At 27.0% G+C, this 15,876-nt stretch overlaps 1 protein-coding gene across 4 annotated transcripts in view; it reads right to left on the minus strand.

Annotated features, from left to right (window-relative positions):
* The window catches only part of LOC149894940 (NACHT, LRR and PYD domains-containing protein 3-like), a 40,704-nt gene that overhangs the window by 6,119 nt on the left and 18,709 nt on the right, over window positions 1-15,876 (minus strand). The window contains exons 5-11 of one of the 4 annotated variants that reach the window (XM_090076759.1): window positions 15,005-15,277; window positions 10,006-10,293; window positions 5,405-6,739; window positions 5,252-5,326; window positions 5,112-5,141; window positions 4,746-4,766; window positions 3,194-4,510 (exon numbers count right to left, since the gene is read on the minus strand). In XM_090076759.1, the coding sequence (XP_089932885.1) occupies window positions 4,428-4,510; window positions 4,746-4,766; window positions 5,112-5,141; window positions 5,252-5,326; window positions 5,405-6,739; window positions 10,006-10,293; window positions 15,005-15,277 (2,105 nt within the window). In that variant the 3' untranslated portion in view covers window positions 3,194-4,427. Of the gene's footprint in view, window positions 1-1,007; window positions 1,543-3,193; window positions 4,511-4,745; window positions 4,767-5,084; window positions 5,142-5,251; window positions 5,327-5,404; window positions 6,740-10,005; window positions 10,294-15,004; window positions 15,278-15,876 lie in introns of those variants that run through there. The other 3 variants (XM_090076760.1, XM_090076761.1, XM_090076762.1) reach the window with 3 other exon arrangements.

Consider the following 15,876-nt stretch of genomic DNA (forward strand, 5'->3'; position numbering starts at 1 on the left):
ACGTCGTTTTTATGACAAGGAAAATTTTCCCCATTTTTCTATAGCAAGTAGGATTATTTGTACCAAAAATCAGAATTTTTTGAGCATTTTATGCTGCTTTGGGCATTTAAGGGTTAAAAGAGCTGAGGATAATCGGAATCTTATTGCTGCAGTCATTTTAGCGACACTAATGAACAGGTTATTAACTCCATAAATTTGCTTTGTTCACTTTGATCATAATTTGACATCACTTTGATATAATCAATTCGAAATTAAAATATTTTGATAAATCGCGAGGTTAGAATTATTTTGTTTTATCTCCCATTTTAAACGTTGGGAGAAAATGAGTTGTTAATTTTAGTTAGAAATGATTACGTTTTATTGATTGGTACTACGTAGCGTTTTGGATAATTTTTGATAAAAGCTACTCGCTTTCAGAGTATTTTCTTATAATTTGCTAACTATTTGCTTAGTTTCCAAGTTATAGCATCTTACTTTAATTCAACGAGAGGTAAATTAAGATTTTCAAGATTTTTCAAGCACATGCACGGCGTCTTCTCCATTCTTAATTAAGTATTGATGAATAGGAAATAGGTGGTCCACAGCTTTATGTCTTACGGGAAGACAGAATGTTTCAGTTTAATGAAGAACAGGGTTAGAAGGGTGCAATTTTTGATTTAAAGGGGCTGCTATTTTTCTCTTTTCTTAATTTTATGTGGTTTTCCAAAATTAAGTCGCTAAATAAATGGAAGGATTTGTTTTTAAAGAAACAGATATTTCTCACTTTAGTTTCTTATTTTTTTCCCTCTTCTTATATGTTAAAGGGAGACATTTCCGTAAAACTCTACAGGTGAGGAGGTGGGTAGGGGAGGGGTATTTTTAGAGAGAGAGAGAAGTTGTTTTGACTAAAGAGTTTCAATTAAACTTAAATAAGAAGTTATAAGGGTGTATTGCCATCTAGAGTTGATCTACTGATAAGGCCGAACGAAGGCGATTTCCGAAGGCTAGTAAAGTAAAACACAAGTGTATTTGATTCTATTTCTCACACGAGAAATACTTCAATTAATGTTTACAGTTTCAAAATTATTAGAAAAATGAAATTTTTTCAATATAATCATTTTTCTATGGTCTAATGCATATTGCTAACCTATCGATACATAACAAATTCATAAATAATAACTATTTTCTAGCAATTTAACAAAATAATGAAACTGACACTGAAAAGAAAAACTCACAAAATAGAAACTATGTTAAAATTAAAGTTTACTACAAAACGACGCTGACAAATAAAACTGACGAAACGATCCATCTAACTAGATAATAAACGCAACTGAAAATAACATCGTTTGCACTACAATTAGTAAAATACTAAATCTTTATCAATTACTGAGTAGTCGAATTCATCAATTATTCTAAATTTGTGGCAAGTGAACGAATCGAAGAAATTTTCTCGAAAATAAAGCAATCACATCAATTATCAATGGGTTGACCATGTAAAAATTTCCATAAACAAATTTAAATAATTCTTACCATTAAATGGGTAAATAGGTTCTCGACGGAAGGCTAAAAAAAAAGGGCAGTATATAAAATTTTATCTAAGAAAAAACTTCTTGTTTAATGAAGAAAGAAGTCGGAGGAGAAACAAATTTAAATAATTTATGCCCAGCAAAAATTCAAAAAGTGAAACTTATGTTTTGGCTTAAGCAATAAATACTCATTCCGAAGTGACAAGGAACCCAAATTTTTTTCCATATTTTTTTCCAATTGTTATTGTCTTGTAATAATGTTGAAAAGTCAGATTTGGTGTTTTTTGTTACGGTCAAAAACGATAAAAAAACTTTAAAACGCTACCTGCCTCTGAAAAGCTTATAGATGTCTTTTTTCACATTAAGATATTTTTAATTTATTTTCTTTTTTTTTTTTTTAAATAGATTTTAGAATTTAGAAGCAAAAAACAGATACTTATCAGTAAATAAAAAAGTAATGCTTTTAGAAGATATTCATATTTCTTGACATACTAGTCAAAAAAAAAAAAAAACATAATATATATCCACACAAAATAAACTCAGCTATATATAATTCTGTATGTATGTATGTATGTATGTATGTATGTATGTATGTATGTATGTATGTATGTATGTATGTATGTATGTATGTATGTATGTATGTATGTATGTATGTATGTATGAATGTATGTATGTATGTATGTACGTACGTATGTACGTCTGTATGTATGTATGTATGTATGTATGTATGTATGTATGTATGTATGTATGTATGTATGTATGTATGTATGTATGTATGTATGTATGTATGTATGTATGAATGTATGTATGTATGTATGTATGTATGTATGTATGTATGTATGTATGTATGTATGTATGTATGTATGTATGTATGTATGTATGTATGTATGTATGTATGTATGTATGTATGTATGTATGTATGTATACACACTAACATACATATATGCAGGGTAGTGCAAAAGTTTCTAAACTCTGGTGTCTTGAAATAAAAACTCAGAAAAAATTTTTGCCATTATTTGCAAAGCCAAAAATCTACAAAAAAAACTTTCACAAGTTTTGTAGTTCTCCCATTCTGGAAATTAGCTGGTCTTTTATTCTAAATCTTGGTTCTTTAAATACTTTATACTTTAAATAAGACCAGCAAGTTTCCAGGGGATTTAGGTTTGGGATTTAGGTTTGGAGAGTTTCCTGGCCAATTTGTTAAAACCTTTATGAGGTTCTCTTAAATCAATGCCATTGCATTATTTGATATATGGTAATTTGCTTCATCTTTCATTTAAAATGCATTTTTATTATTCACAGCTTCTTTATAAGCTGGTAAAATACGTTAAACATATAAATCACCATTTGCAGAGACGTTTTCATTAATAAAATGAAGCTGAGTTTTTTATTGTGTAGAAACTTTAGTGCCACCCTTATATATACAGTACTGTGCAAAAGATAGTAGCACCTAAGAGTTTTTTTAAAAAATGTACATTTAAATAAATATAAGTAAATAATATTGATTTTATCTTAAACAATATCTTGGTTTAATTTTTATTAAATTAAACTAAGATATTGTTTAAAATAAAACTATATTTATTTATTTTAGTAATAATTATGTTAATAAAACAATTTTTTTATTAATATTTTTTAGATGGTTTCAACTTATATCATTTTTCACCCACTTATAATTTTTGCTCATTTATTGCGGACAAGGATCAACACTTGAAATTGATTACATCAACCACTATACTATTTATTTATTTTGTTTAAATTTATTATTATGAAATATTTTTTAATAATTAAGAATGTGGAGAGGAATTTTTAGTTACTGTTGAGTACTTGTGTTAATTACAGATTTTTTAATCTAAAAAAAATTTTTTTTTTCAAAAGCTTTGTTTTATAATAAAATTATATTGTGCTATAGTGAAGTTAAATTAGCCAAACGTGTGAATTGTTCGCGAGCGTCAGCTTAAAAAATAGTTAAGAAAACATAATGAAACTGGTGATGTAGTGGATAAAAAGAGGTCTGGTCATCCAAAGAAGGTAAGCTAACGCGATGAACAGTTTTTAAAAATAACACCGCTACAAAATCGCAAGAAATAAGCACAGAACTCATTTAAGATCTTAAAAGAGCAAGTGGAACTTTAGTACATGCATCTACTGTGCGACGATTCTTAATTAAAATCTGAATTAAAAGGCTTTGTAGCAATTAAGAAACCTTTACTACGCAAAGGTAATGAAGAAAAAAGATTAAAGTTCGTCAGTATGTTAGGTGAAGAAAGGGAGAGGCATTGAAGGAGCCATGTCTAGCATCAAAAATTAAATATGGTGGAGGGAGCACTCATGTTTGGAGGTGTATTTCAATAAAAGAGGTAGGGGATATTGTTAGAAAAACGGAAAAGTTTACAGGTGAAAAATACAAAAATAGTTTACACAACCATAATGTGCCTTCTCGACGACAACTGATCAGGGATTATTTTATCCTACGACAGGATAACGATCCCAAATATACTTGCAAATTAGTTAAAAATTATTTGCCAAATCTGCAAGAGGAGGGAGTGCTTCAAACCATGCTTTGGCCTCCTCTGAGCTCTGAACATAATCGAACATGTGTGGGACTACTTAGACAGAAAGATGGAATTATTGCCAACAAATGTAAATGAGCTTTGGAATGTTCTCAAAGAAGAAAGGTACTATATCTGTATCACATTTATTGAAAATCTATGTAAAAGTATAAATAAAAGGCTCCAAGATGTTATTGTAAATAAAGGTGGTCACATTAAATATTAGTTAAGTCTCTATGTATAGTTATAAACTTAAATGTTTTTAATAAAACTTGTATTATACTACACAATTTAATAAAAAATATGTTTGTACCTATATTTTAGTTTTAATTTCATTTTGTTTGACATTTTCTCCTGAATATTAAAAATTCTCTTAGAAGCTACTTTCTTTTGCACAGTACTGTGTGTGTGTATGTGTGACATTAATTTGCTTACCAGCTATTTGCTCTCTTGTATCTGGAAAAAAGAACAGAAAAACCATAACAGTTGTTAATTAAAACATATAATCAAAACATAATTTTTCATAATTTCACAACATTTCTAATCTCTTGAGCTTTGCTTGAGGTTTTAACAGGTGTTAGAAGGAAGTGATAAAGTCTTTATAAAATTTTGTCAACTTTTTTTTTAATTTTACATAGTTTATTATAACTAAAAAATATTTTATTCAAAAAGTAATTTGATATTTGCTTACCAACATTTTGCTTTAATGTAGCTGGAAAAAAGAACAGAAAAACCATAAAAGTTATTAATGAAAACAAAAAATTGCATAAGAAAATATATAATCTAAAAGAATAAAATGAGAGGAGAACTAAATGACTGTTTAAAATTAATTATGTTAAGCCCTAAAACTATATGTTAATAAAAATGAAAAAATGCATTCAACTGAAAAACGTGTTTTAAATATTTAATAATGATCTGAATAAGTTTAGTCTCTTGTCTATTTGAAATATATGAAACTTTTGGTGGCCATCATTTTTTTATTGCTTTTTTTCAGTTAACTGATATTTTTAATTTAACAGAGACAGTCAACATATTTAAAAGTAATTCTTTAACTTACCAATATAAACAAATAAATTTCTTGGTTCATCTGAAAAAGATAAAAACTTTCAATATAAATTACAAATCAAATGAAGTTTTCAATAATAAAATGAATCAAAAATTGATTCTAAACTTCTTTAACACTAGTCATGAACTTACCTAGCACAGCATGAAGCAAGGAGTTTCTTTCTTCATATGAAAAAAACAAGTCATTGAAAAATCGATGCATTTTCACTACAATTCACAAACATGATTATCAAAGGAAGCATAAAACTGGTTCTAAAATTTCTATAAAACTTTTCATGAACTTACCAAACATGGAGTTACTTTCCTTCTTTGAAGTTTTCAAGTCAGCAAGCAATCTCAAAAAAGGTCTTCCATTTTCATTTTTCAGACCACAGATCATTGGCAAGCAGCTTCGCAATTTTCTATTACTAAGAATCTCCTCAGGACTCAAATTAATGTGTGCATGTAGTGAAACACAAAACTCCATCAAAGTCAGGTGAACAAACTGATATTGATAACCAAGCTGTGACTCAACTTTTTCAATGAAACCTAAATCATTACTTTCAATGTCACCAATATCTTCAAAATAAACTTCCATTTCCTTTTGAGAAAAAACAACTTTGCTTTCATTAAACAAATGCCAAGCAACTTTACAAACTTTTAAAATGAATTGCTTGCTACTCTCCTTTTCCATCAATTTATAAACTGGTTCATTGTTTCTGTTTATATGCTTTTGCAAAAAGTATAGAAATATACAGCAATACAACTCTGTTGTACTGAAGAATGATAAAGAACCCCTGAGCATAGATGAACCAATAACTGTACACATTGCTGATAAGTAAAAAGGGACAGATGCCATTGCTTTAGCAATTTGAGATGAGTTAAGAACATCTTTTATGGCTTCTTTTGCATTTCCAACTCTTTCTACATACTCATTTATTGCAAGGTCATTAAAACCCATTATTTGAATGACTAACTTCCCTCTACATTCTGTCATTTTATTTTTATATTGTAATATAGCTCCAACTCTTCCAGCAACAACACATTTGTACTTTTCAAAGTCCAAAACATCTGCTAACACATTAACGATGGGATGATTGCTTGGATTAAGAGGATTGTGATTTAATAATTCATCCAAATAAGCAAACTCATCCAACCCATCTATCACAAACAAAACTGAAAAATATTCACAAACATCGCATTCTTTAAAAACATTTTTGTAGAAAACTTTTACCAAATCGTTTATGCTAACGATATTTTGATATAGATTTAACTTTCTGCATTCAAGATAAATAACAAGATCAACTTTTTCCCATAACGTATTACTGGCCCAGTCAAGTAAGCATTTTCTGAGCAAACAAGTTTTTCCAATTCCAGCAATACCACAAATCAAGAGTAGAGGTAGTTCTTTTGAGAATGCTTCATAAAACTCAATTCGTTTGAAAGTTGTTTGTTTGCGAAGGAACAACTCTAGCTCAGCAATATTTAAAATATCTCTCTCTGTATCATTTGCATCAACTACTGTCATTTCTACAAACTTGTTTAAAAAATCAACATTAGTGGGACTTATTACATTGTGTTCAAGTTGATCCATTTTTTCATAAGTTGTTTGATAAAACTTCTTCAGTGCTCCACACATTTCTGAAAGAACATAAGTATAAAAAAAGTGTTTGGTGTGAGTTCAGAATAGAAAACTTAAAATTAGAATTTGAATAAAAGCTTACAGGGGATTATTAATACACTCTGATATCCAAAAATACACAATCAACAGCATTTTTTTTGTTTTTTACTTAAATGAAAACAAAAAAAAATTTTATTTAAAAAAAGAAATTTTTTTAAAATCTTCGTTTTTCAATGGAAAGGTATTAAAGCAAAGTTGTTATAGCATCTAATGAAAAATTTAAGATTGTTATAAACAATTTTAAATATAAAGCAATAAAAAATTTTAAAAAGCCAAGTTTTAATGCTTTTATAATTATTTTGTATATAATGTGTTTGTGTGTATTTTAATCATTCCCCTTGTCCTTCTTCCCTATTTCCTGATATTATCACACTTATTAAAGTCAATTTTATTATATGAATTTTAAGCCTTTATTGTGTGACCAATTTGCTTTGGAGGCTATTTTTGTATATTCCTTTTTTTATTACATATTAAGTTATTATAAAGTTATTCAACTGAATCAATATTATTTTTGTTGTTATTAGTACTTTTAGTGATTTTATTATTATTGTTATTATCATTATTATTGTATCAACAATAAAATAGATAATGATAACAACAACAACAACAACAACAACAACAATATTAATAGTAATAATATTAATAATAATAGTAATAATAATAATGATAATAGTAATAATAATGATAATAGTAATAATAATAGTAATAATAATAATAATAATAATAATAATAATAATAATAATAATAATTATAATAATAATAATAACAATAATAATAATAATAACAATAATAATAATAATATAGATAATAATAACAATAATAATAATAATAATAATAATAATAATAATAATAACAATAATAATAATAATATAGATAATAATAACAATAATAATAATAATAATAATAATAATAATAAAGATAATAATAACAATAATAATAATAATAATAATAATAATAATAATAATAATAATAATAATAATAATAATAATAACAACAATAATAAAAGCAATAATGATAAAAATCATGATGATGATGATGAGGATGATGATGATGATGATGATGATGATGATGATGATGATGAGGATGATGATGATGATGATGATGATGATGATGATGATGATGATGATGATGATGATGATGATGATGATGATGATGATGATGATGACTTTTTTAGTTCTTTTCTTCTTGTTGCTTTTGTTGTTTTGATGATAAACAAAAACAACAAAAACAACAACAAGAAAATAACTAAAAAAGTAGCTATTAAAAATATAAGGTCAGAAAATTACCACTTAATACCACAGCTATGCTATTAATTTAAGCATCATAGAAATTAAGCATCAACATTTGGTTTTTTGATTTTAAATAAATAAAGTACAAATTTCTATAAATATCAATCTTTTAAGATAAATCAAATTTTAGAAAGTTTACTGAAGTTGGACTCTTTATGCGCTTAACACACCCAGGTTTTTGGTGTGACTGGTTTACATTCTTATGTAAAATTGTTTTGAATGAAATCGGTTTTGATTGAATAGCAACTCTGCACAGTCTTTAAACAAAGTAACATAAGGTTTGTGAGATATTGCAATTTTTTTCTGAATTAATGCAACTTTGTATGTTTAAATATATAAATTATTGTTAATATAGATTTATTTGAAATAATTTACACATAAATTTTCATTTTAATTGGTATTATTTGATGAAAATTGAAAAATCAACGCTGATATCAACGCTTGTTGTTGTTATTATTAAGCATTATGATGCTTTCAAATGAAAATTTGAAACGAAATGACTAAAGTAAGACAACATTTTGCTTTTCTGAAAAAGATTGAGCTAATTGGATAACTAAAACATGCTTTTAATCGAACACATAAATTAAAAAACCTAGCAACTTAAAGAACGCAAACAAAAGTACACATTTTTTAAATTATAAATTAACCAATAATAAGTTGAGTTAAAAGTGAAATGCTTTAATCAGAATAGTCAGTAATAATAAAAGTAAACCAATTACAAATTGCAAATCGCTTCACCCAAAAAGAACCTCAAGAAAGGTCATCGATTTTCTTTTTTCAGTCCACAGATCATTGGCAAGCAGCTTTGTATTTTTTTTATTACTGATAATCTTTTCAGGACTCAAATTAATGTGCGCATGTATTGAAGCACAAAACTCCATAAAAGTCAGGTGAACAAATTGATATTGATAACCAAGCTGTGATTCAAATTTTTCAATAAAACCCAAATGACCATTTGCAGTTTTATCAATGTCATCAACAATTACAACAAAACTGACAAAACAACAGAGTTGGGTCTGACTAATTATTTAGAATTAATAATAAAGAGAATAGGTGAAGTTATTGGTGTTAATCATGTGTAATTAGTCTTTTAAAATGTTATAAAGAAACAGGATCAGTTTGAGAGTGAAAGACTAAAAGAAGTAGACTAATGAAGTTTCAAGTTGCACAACTAGAAATCTGATCTACAACATGAAAAAACAAAAAAAAAAAGCATCATTAAATAAGCTAGCAGCAAGTATTTTGGTTGATGAAACTTTTTATAAATGATTGTTCAATAAGCTGCAATCAAAAACCAAAAAAAGCAACTTAGAAAACATTCAAAAGACTTTAAGTTAGTCGCAAAATATGTTATTTAGTGATGAGATGAATGTTTAAGTTGATAATTCTAAGGTTTGAGTTTTGTTTTGTCATAAAACCAATCAAAAATACAACAAATATTGTGTGCTAAAATGAACAAAGCAAGGTGATTATCTTAGCCATACATATTTTTGATAAACCAATTAAAGACCTGCGTTTTTCAGCAAAAGAACAACATAACAACAAGATAATGCCATGTCTTTCAGCAATAATTGGCTAAGATTGTTTATAACAAAAGAAAATCAACACAATGACTTTGCTTGCAACAGCCTATACCTTAATGGCATTGAAAATTTGTGGGCTTGGTTGATTCAAAAGCTTGCAAAATGGCAATCATTTAACAAAAATGATTTGATTAAAAATATATATCTATAAAGTATTTTACTTTTTCTAGCAAGGATTAAAAATGCTTCTTCAAAGACAAGAGTTATTTAATTGTTAAAAACAATTATTGAAAAATTCAATAATTTAACAAAAACAACTTTTCAAAAAGAAGTTTTCTTGAAACTCTTTTTCAATTTGGAATTATTATTTTGAATTATCTGAAGAGAGACATACAAAAACTACAAGAAACTCACCCAATAAGGTTATATCTTGTAAAACATCATTTCTTCCCATATCTTTCAGAGATTTCTGAATGCGTGTTCTGTAATCATTTGGATGCTGTTGGTAAAGTTTCTTTAAGAAAATTTCAATTTTACACTTTCCTCTCGTCAAATCATCATGACCTATTAGATCAACACCCACATCATAATCTATATGCTCAACAGTAGCATCCACATCATTAAAACCAGTGCCACGTGCAAATAATTTCCATTCTGATCCAACTTTATCTTTTAAAATATTCACTATTTTGGCATCCATTCCTAAATAAAAATTATTTATCACCTGCAATACTATGAATACTTTAATCAATTGTATAACCTTCTTTTCAATAATTTTCAATTAACAAACATATACATTCTAATGTGTTTCATTACCAATTTTAGTACTGGTTACAAAATACAGAGGTTTAACTGATATAAGAAACTGTTGAGTCACAGCTCTCATCAGCATGAACTACTTGAAAATGAAACAAGTGGCAAACAACTTAAGTTCTTTAAACATTATTTAAATGAGGGACTGAATATCAGAACTGAAACTAAAAAGTTGACATCAATACTTTCTCCTGTACCAACCTGTGAAGAAGATGAGTAACAACATTAACAGTTGTTACCCATTAAACCTCATATGTCAAATAAAATGATTTAAATCCTAAAATGTTTAATTTACAATAAAATTCAATTCGAAAAATCTGAAAACTTAGCATGTTTAAGTCTTGTCTATGGACCAGGAAAGAAATGATACTGATATTGTTGTTGTAACTAGAGTTTACACTGAAGAGAAAGAGCAATCACCACACTAAGTGAGCTTAAAACGTTGCTTTATATCTTTTAAAAGCCACTAATAAAAATTGACTTACATTTATAAAGATTCAAGTGAAGATTCAAATATAACATAACAATACTATTGATGTTTATTCAAGTTCTGATACTGCCAATACAGGAAATAAACAGTGAGACTCCAGTCTCTATTTACATAAACTTTTCATTTTTGGTTCAAAACATTACATTTAGATTATATTTATATTATGTTTATATTATATTTATATGTAATTCTGTTACAGAAAGTTCTACAACATTTAATGACATTATGGACTAAATAGTTTTAATAGTTTTTACCAGTGAAAACCAAAGAATTGTAAATATGTGTTTGCGGTTATTTATGAAGATTTTTAAAGGTTATTTTAGGAAAAACATATGGCATAAATAGAGGAGAAAACTACATTATATTATATTTATATTATATTTTATTTATAGATAACAGTGATTTCAATTTATAACAGTTGTTATATTTTTTGATGAGATTGATACTATATTAATTAGTAACAGTCATATTAAATGAGAGACAGTCATCTTTTACTTACGGATAAAAATTATCTTACTTATTGAAAGTTATATATATTCAAAAGTAAATTTGAATAGTTTTCAAAAAAAAGAACGAAAAAAAGAAGAAAAGCAATAAGATTACTTTTTTAAAATTCCCATTTTCCTTTTTTTCTTTTTTCTTTTATATTTAATAAAATTTGAAGATTGAATCAAGAAAGAAGATAATTGTTAACCCCATTCAAATTGGCAACAAACAATACTTCATGCAACATAACATAACAGCAACGCACTCTTGTTTTATAGCAAAAGCACCTTTTTTAAAAACTGTTGATTATCATCAGATTAATTTTTTAGCTTAACAAAGAAATGGGCTTAATTGATATTTGGGTTTAATTGATATTTGGGTTAAATTGACACATGAGATTAAAACTTTTGTAGACAATATCTTAAAAAACAAACCTGCCAATTTTATTTTTTTAAAAAAAGAGTGTAAAACTAATCTCTAGTGTATTTTGATAAGAATATTCAAATATTTCTTTTTGAAAGTATTCCAATATTTTTCAAATAATTTTCAAACAACTAAAATTTTTCCCTACAACTTTTTTATGCTCACTAGTAAGCAATAAGCAACAATTTGTAAGCAAAAAATAAAAACAGGCATTTCAATTTAAGAAAAAAACTATAAATGCTATACAAAGCATTGCAGATTTATTTCAGAATCTTAGAACTTTGAATGTCTCAACTTATATCAAATGAATGATAATGATATAGATGAACAAAAGGTGGTGATGTCACTTGCAAATTGTTCAATCTTAAATGACAAATTCGTTTGGTTAACACTTTTTCTTTTAAATGTTCAAAGTTTGAAAAAGCTAAAGTGTGCAATGATTAATAAATAATCAGAAAAAATAAACCTAACAAAAAAAAAAGAAAAGTCAAACTGATTTAAAGCGAATTCAAAAACTGATTTAAATCTTCCTGTCAGCAAAGAGCAATATTTGTTAAACTTAAATGCCTACCTATTTGACAGGTTGTTTTTCTCAAGCAAAGGAGTGTAAAGAGTCTGAAGTCTAGAACTGCGCTGCCTTAATCATCTATTTATGTTTTGACAACTCCCGGTGTCACATTAAATTAGTAGCTTGTTAAATAAGTAGAAAAACAGTCCTGCGCATGCGCAAACATATTGCAACTCTCAAAATAAGGATCCTAAACCCCAGCTTTAAAAAAGTAGCTGAGATTTTTAACGTAGAAAATGGTGGTCTATGACTATTCTGTTACTGATGTTAAACAATATCTTTGTGATGGGAAAACTAAGGAAGTTTTAAGTTTGAAACAGCGTAAATCATTTCTAAAATATGCAAAAAATGTTCAATTTTTTGCTATGTATTGACTTTTAGAAGAATATCGGCTTTTAACTTTGAGTTTACTTGGAGATAAGTTATTGCAGATGTAATATATAAATAAATATTCTATAAAAATGCTATGACATATATATTATTTAAAAAATCTATTTTTAATTTGAAATTCAGCCATAGCATGTACTGTTTGATTTAAAATGTGACGCGTTTGACTTTATATGTTTATGTATGTTTATGTATATGTATGTATGTATGTATGTATGTATGTATGTATGTATGTATGTATGTATGTATGTATGTATGTATGTATGTATGTATGTATGTTTTGTTGGCGCGTAGGAAAAAAGATTTTTTTGACAACCAGTTTATTGAATGAAAAATATCTGCTTCGACAACTTATTACTTATTCGATTTCGGCCAAAATTTCTGTTCAAATCACAACCGAAATGAGCCGAAACTTTTGTGAGGAGATTTTTTTAAGTTATATAACTTGTTCTTAATTCAGCATGATCATGACGTTTTCCTAATTGTAATCGTTTGTGGGTAAATCAATTTTTAATTACGACAGTTAGCAATATTAAATGAAATTACAAAACATAACTGATTCAAGTTACTATTCTCAAATCATTCCTTCAACTTCAAATATCAAAATTTTTTCACATGTTCTACTTTTTCTTTAATTATGTTACAAACTGATCGTTTAATTACCTTATGTTCCATAAATCCAACTATTCTGTGTGAGACTTTAAAACCATAAAAATGATTGAGGAAACTAATTAAATTAAATTACTTTCAGGGTCTTTATTTACGATTTGAATCTGAGATTTCTCGTAAACAAGGCAAGCACCATATTAATTTTGTTTAATTTTTTCGATAAAAATGACTGGAAAAAAAGACAAAAAAAGAAAACTCTAAAAGACCTTCATTTGGAAGGCAAAACTTTATCAACTAAACTAGTTAACTACTTATTCATTTTTACTTTATTGTTAACTACAATTTTGCTCATCAAACACAAGTTCAAAGTACAGTAGAACTACTGTCATAATTAGTGCCAGCGATTCTACAACTAAATTTACTTTCATGATAAAAGGGACCTAAGCAAAACTAGCATCAGTATTTTTCTTGCAAAAACATTTAATGTTTTTGTTAAGGCATTTCAACATTTATCTATAACTTTTGATTATGCTGCATGTTATACTTAAATAAGTTATTAATATGTCTTTAATGAACAGGTTGCCATGAGAAAAGTTTTTCTTCAGAGCAGAACATTATTTTAACTCAAAAACTGTTGTATGGTAAAAATCCAAAGGCATTGTCAATCAAATATTAAAATTCCTAGTATTAGAGCAGTTGATGAAGTATGACTTGATCTTTGAGTAGGATACTTGATTACAGATGAAAAAGATATATCTCACAAAAGAATAAAGAATAAATATGCCTGATAAGGAATGAAAGAATTTCACAAAATAACACTGATACTTAAAATTGAATAATTTAGGCTTTCCTAAAAAAAATGGTTTATATAAAGTAATGGTGAGCAAAAAATCTTGATTAAATTTTCAATAAGTGTCTTAAAACAATCCATCTTGACTTTGTAAAACGCCTTAATAGGGAAGTAAGTTCTCCATTTAGAAAAATCAGAAGGAAGGATATTGAAATGGTAAGACTAATATATTAGAGAAGAAATCTTATTTTTAGTTTAAAAAAATAAGAACTTTGGGCACTTAAACTTAAAAATAAGAAAATACAAACCCTTTTAAACTTTTTGCATTATTTCAGTGACCAGGCATATTTTGTTATTCGTGGGTTATTCTATTACTATAAGTATTAGTAAAAATGTTACAAGCAATACTTTATGTTATGTTATATTATATGTTTATGTTATGACTTATATTTACTTTATGTTATGACTCATAAAGACTAGGAGTATAAGGGAGGTTATGAAGGAAAGTATAATTTAAGTGTTAAAATCAAATTGATCAAGTAATAAGGATAATAACTTAACTTAGTGAACCCAAAACAATAACTGTGTTTACTCTTACCCTAACTCTAACTTATCACTGGATTAGTTATTCACCAACTCACTTAACATACTGTAGCTCATTAAAGTCCAAAATTATTTTAGGAATTATGTGCATAGCCAATATTCCATTCACTAAAACACTAATACTACTAACATTTACCACAATATTTAAGAACAGAGTAATGGAGTTACATTTTAAATAATGTGGCTTAATTGAAATCAAAATAAGTACAACAAAAAAAAAATCATTTAAGCGAAAGAAAAATACCTTGTGGAGTTTCAATTTTCTTAACTATATCATTATGCTCCATGTAAACTAGGACCTTTTTTAACTGTCCCCATGTTGTACATCCTGTATTTTTCATCCATTTAAGTAGAACTTGTATAGCTTTATCATGAATTTTGTGGTAATAACTATCAAAGTGGTCAAGTTCATTTTCATCAAAGCCAAGATGTCTTCCAAGCCTACGCCAATCAACTCCGATTTCAAAACCGATTCTATCAATTAGTTTTGTTGTCAATTCATCACCTAATTTTATTCCTGAAATATTGAAAGATAAGAAAAAAAAATAAAAAGAACAATAAAATGTATGACAAAATATAAATTAATACCAAAAATAAAGATTGTTTCATTTTGAAAAAATTTTTGAAGATACACATTAGAGGAACAGCTAAATGTAAAAATATAATACTCAACTGGAAAGTTAAATCCCACATGTATTTTTAAGAGACAACATTAAAAAAAAACTTAAGGCATATTAGTAACTTAAACAGCCAAATAGTTCATCAACAAAGATGAAATAAAATTTAAAGAATTAAATCACAATAACAAGTGTTTTAAAGTGAAAATCATTTTTGAGAAAACTAGGCATTCATATTTAAAAGAAAACTAGGTATTCAGATTTAAAATAAAAAATTACTGCTTGCTATGACTTGTTTTTGGGCAAGTCATAGTGAGCAGTAATTGTTCCTTTTTTCAGTAACTTGATGCTTTTCAACCCTATGAAACTTAACTTTTAGATCTTCACAAAATCTCCTTAAAAATCTTAAATGTGACTAAACTGATCATTGTTATAACTAACTAGCAAGGATATAAGTAAAGAGCAAGAAGAAGAACTTCAGTTTAGTTAAGGAAGTATG

Source organism: Hydra viridissima, unplaced genomic scaffold (assembly GCF_058129835.1).
Source record: "Hydra viridissima isolate aposymbiotic clone 2 unplaced genomic scaffold, HvirCarnegie_v1 scaffold_1, whole genome shotgun sequence".
NCBI lineage: Eukaryota > Metazoa > Cnidaria > Hydrozoa > Anthoathecata > Hydridae > Hydra > Hydra viridissima.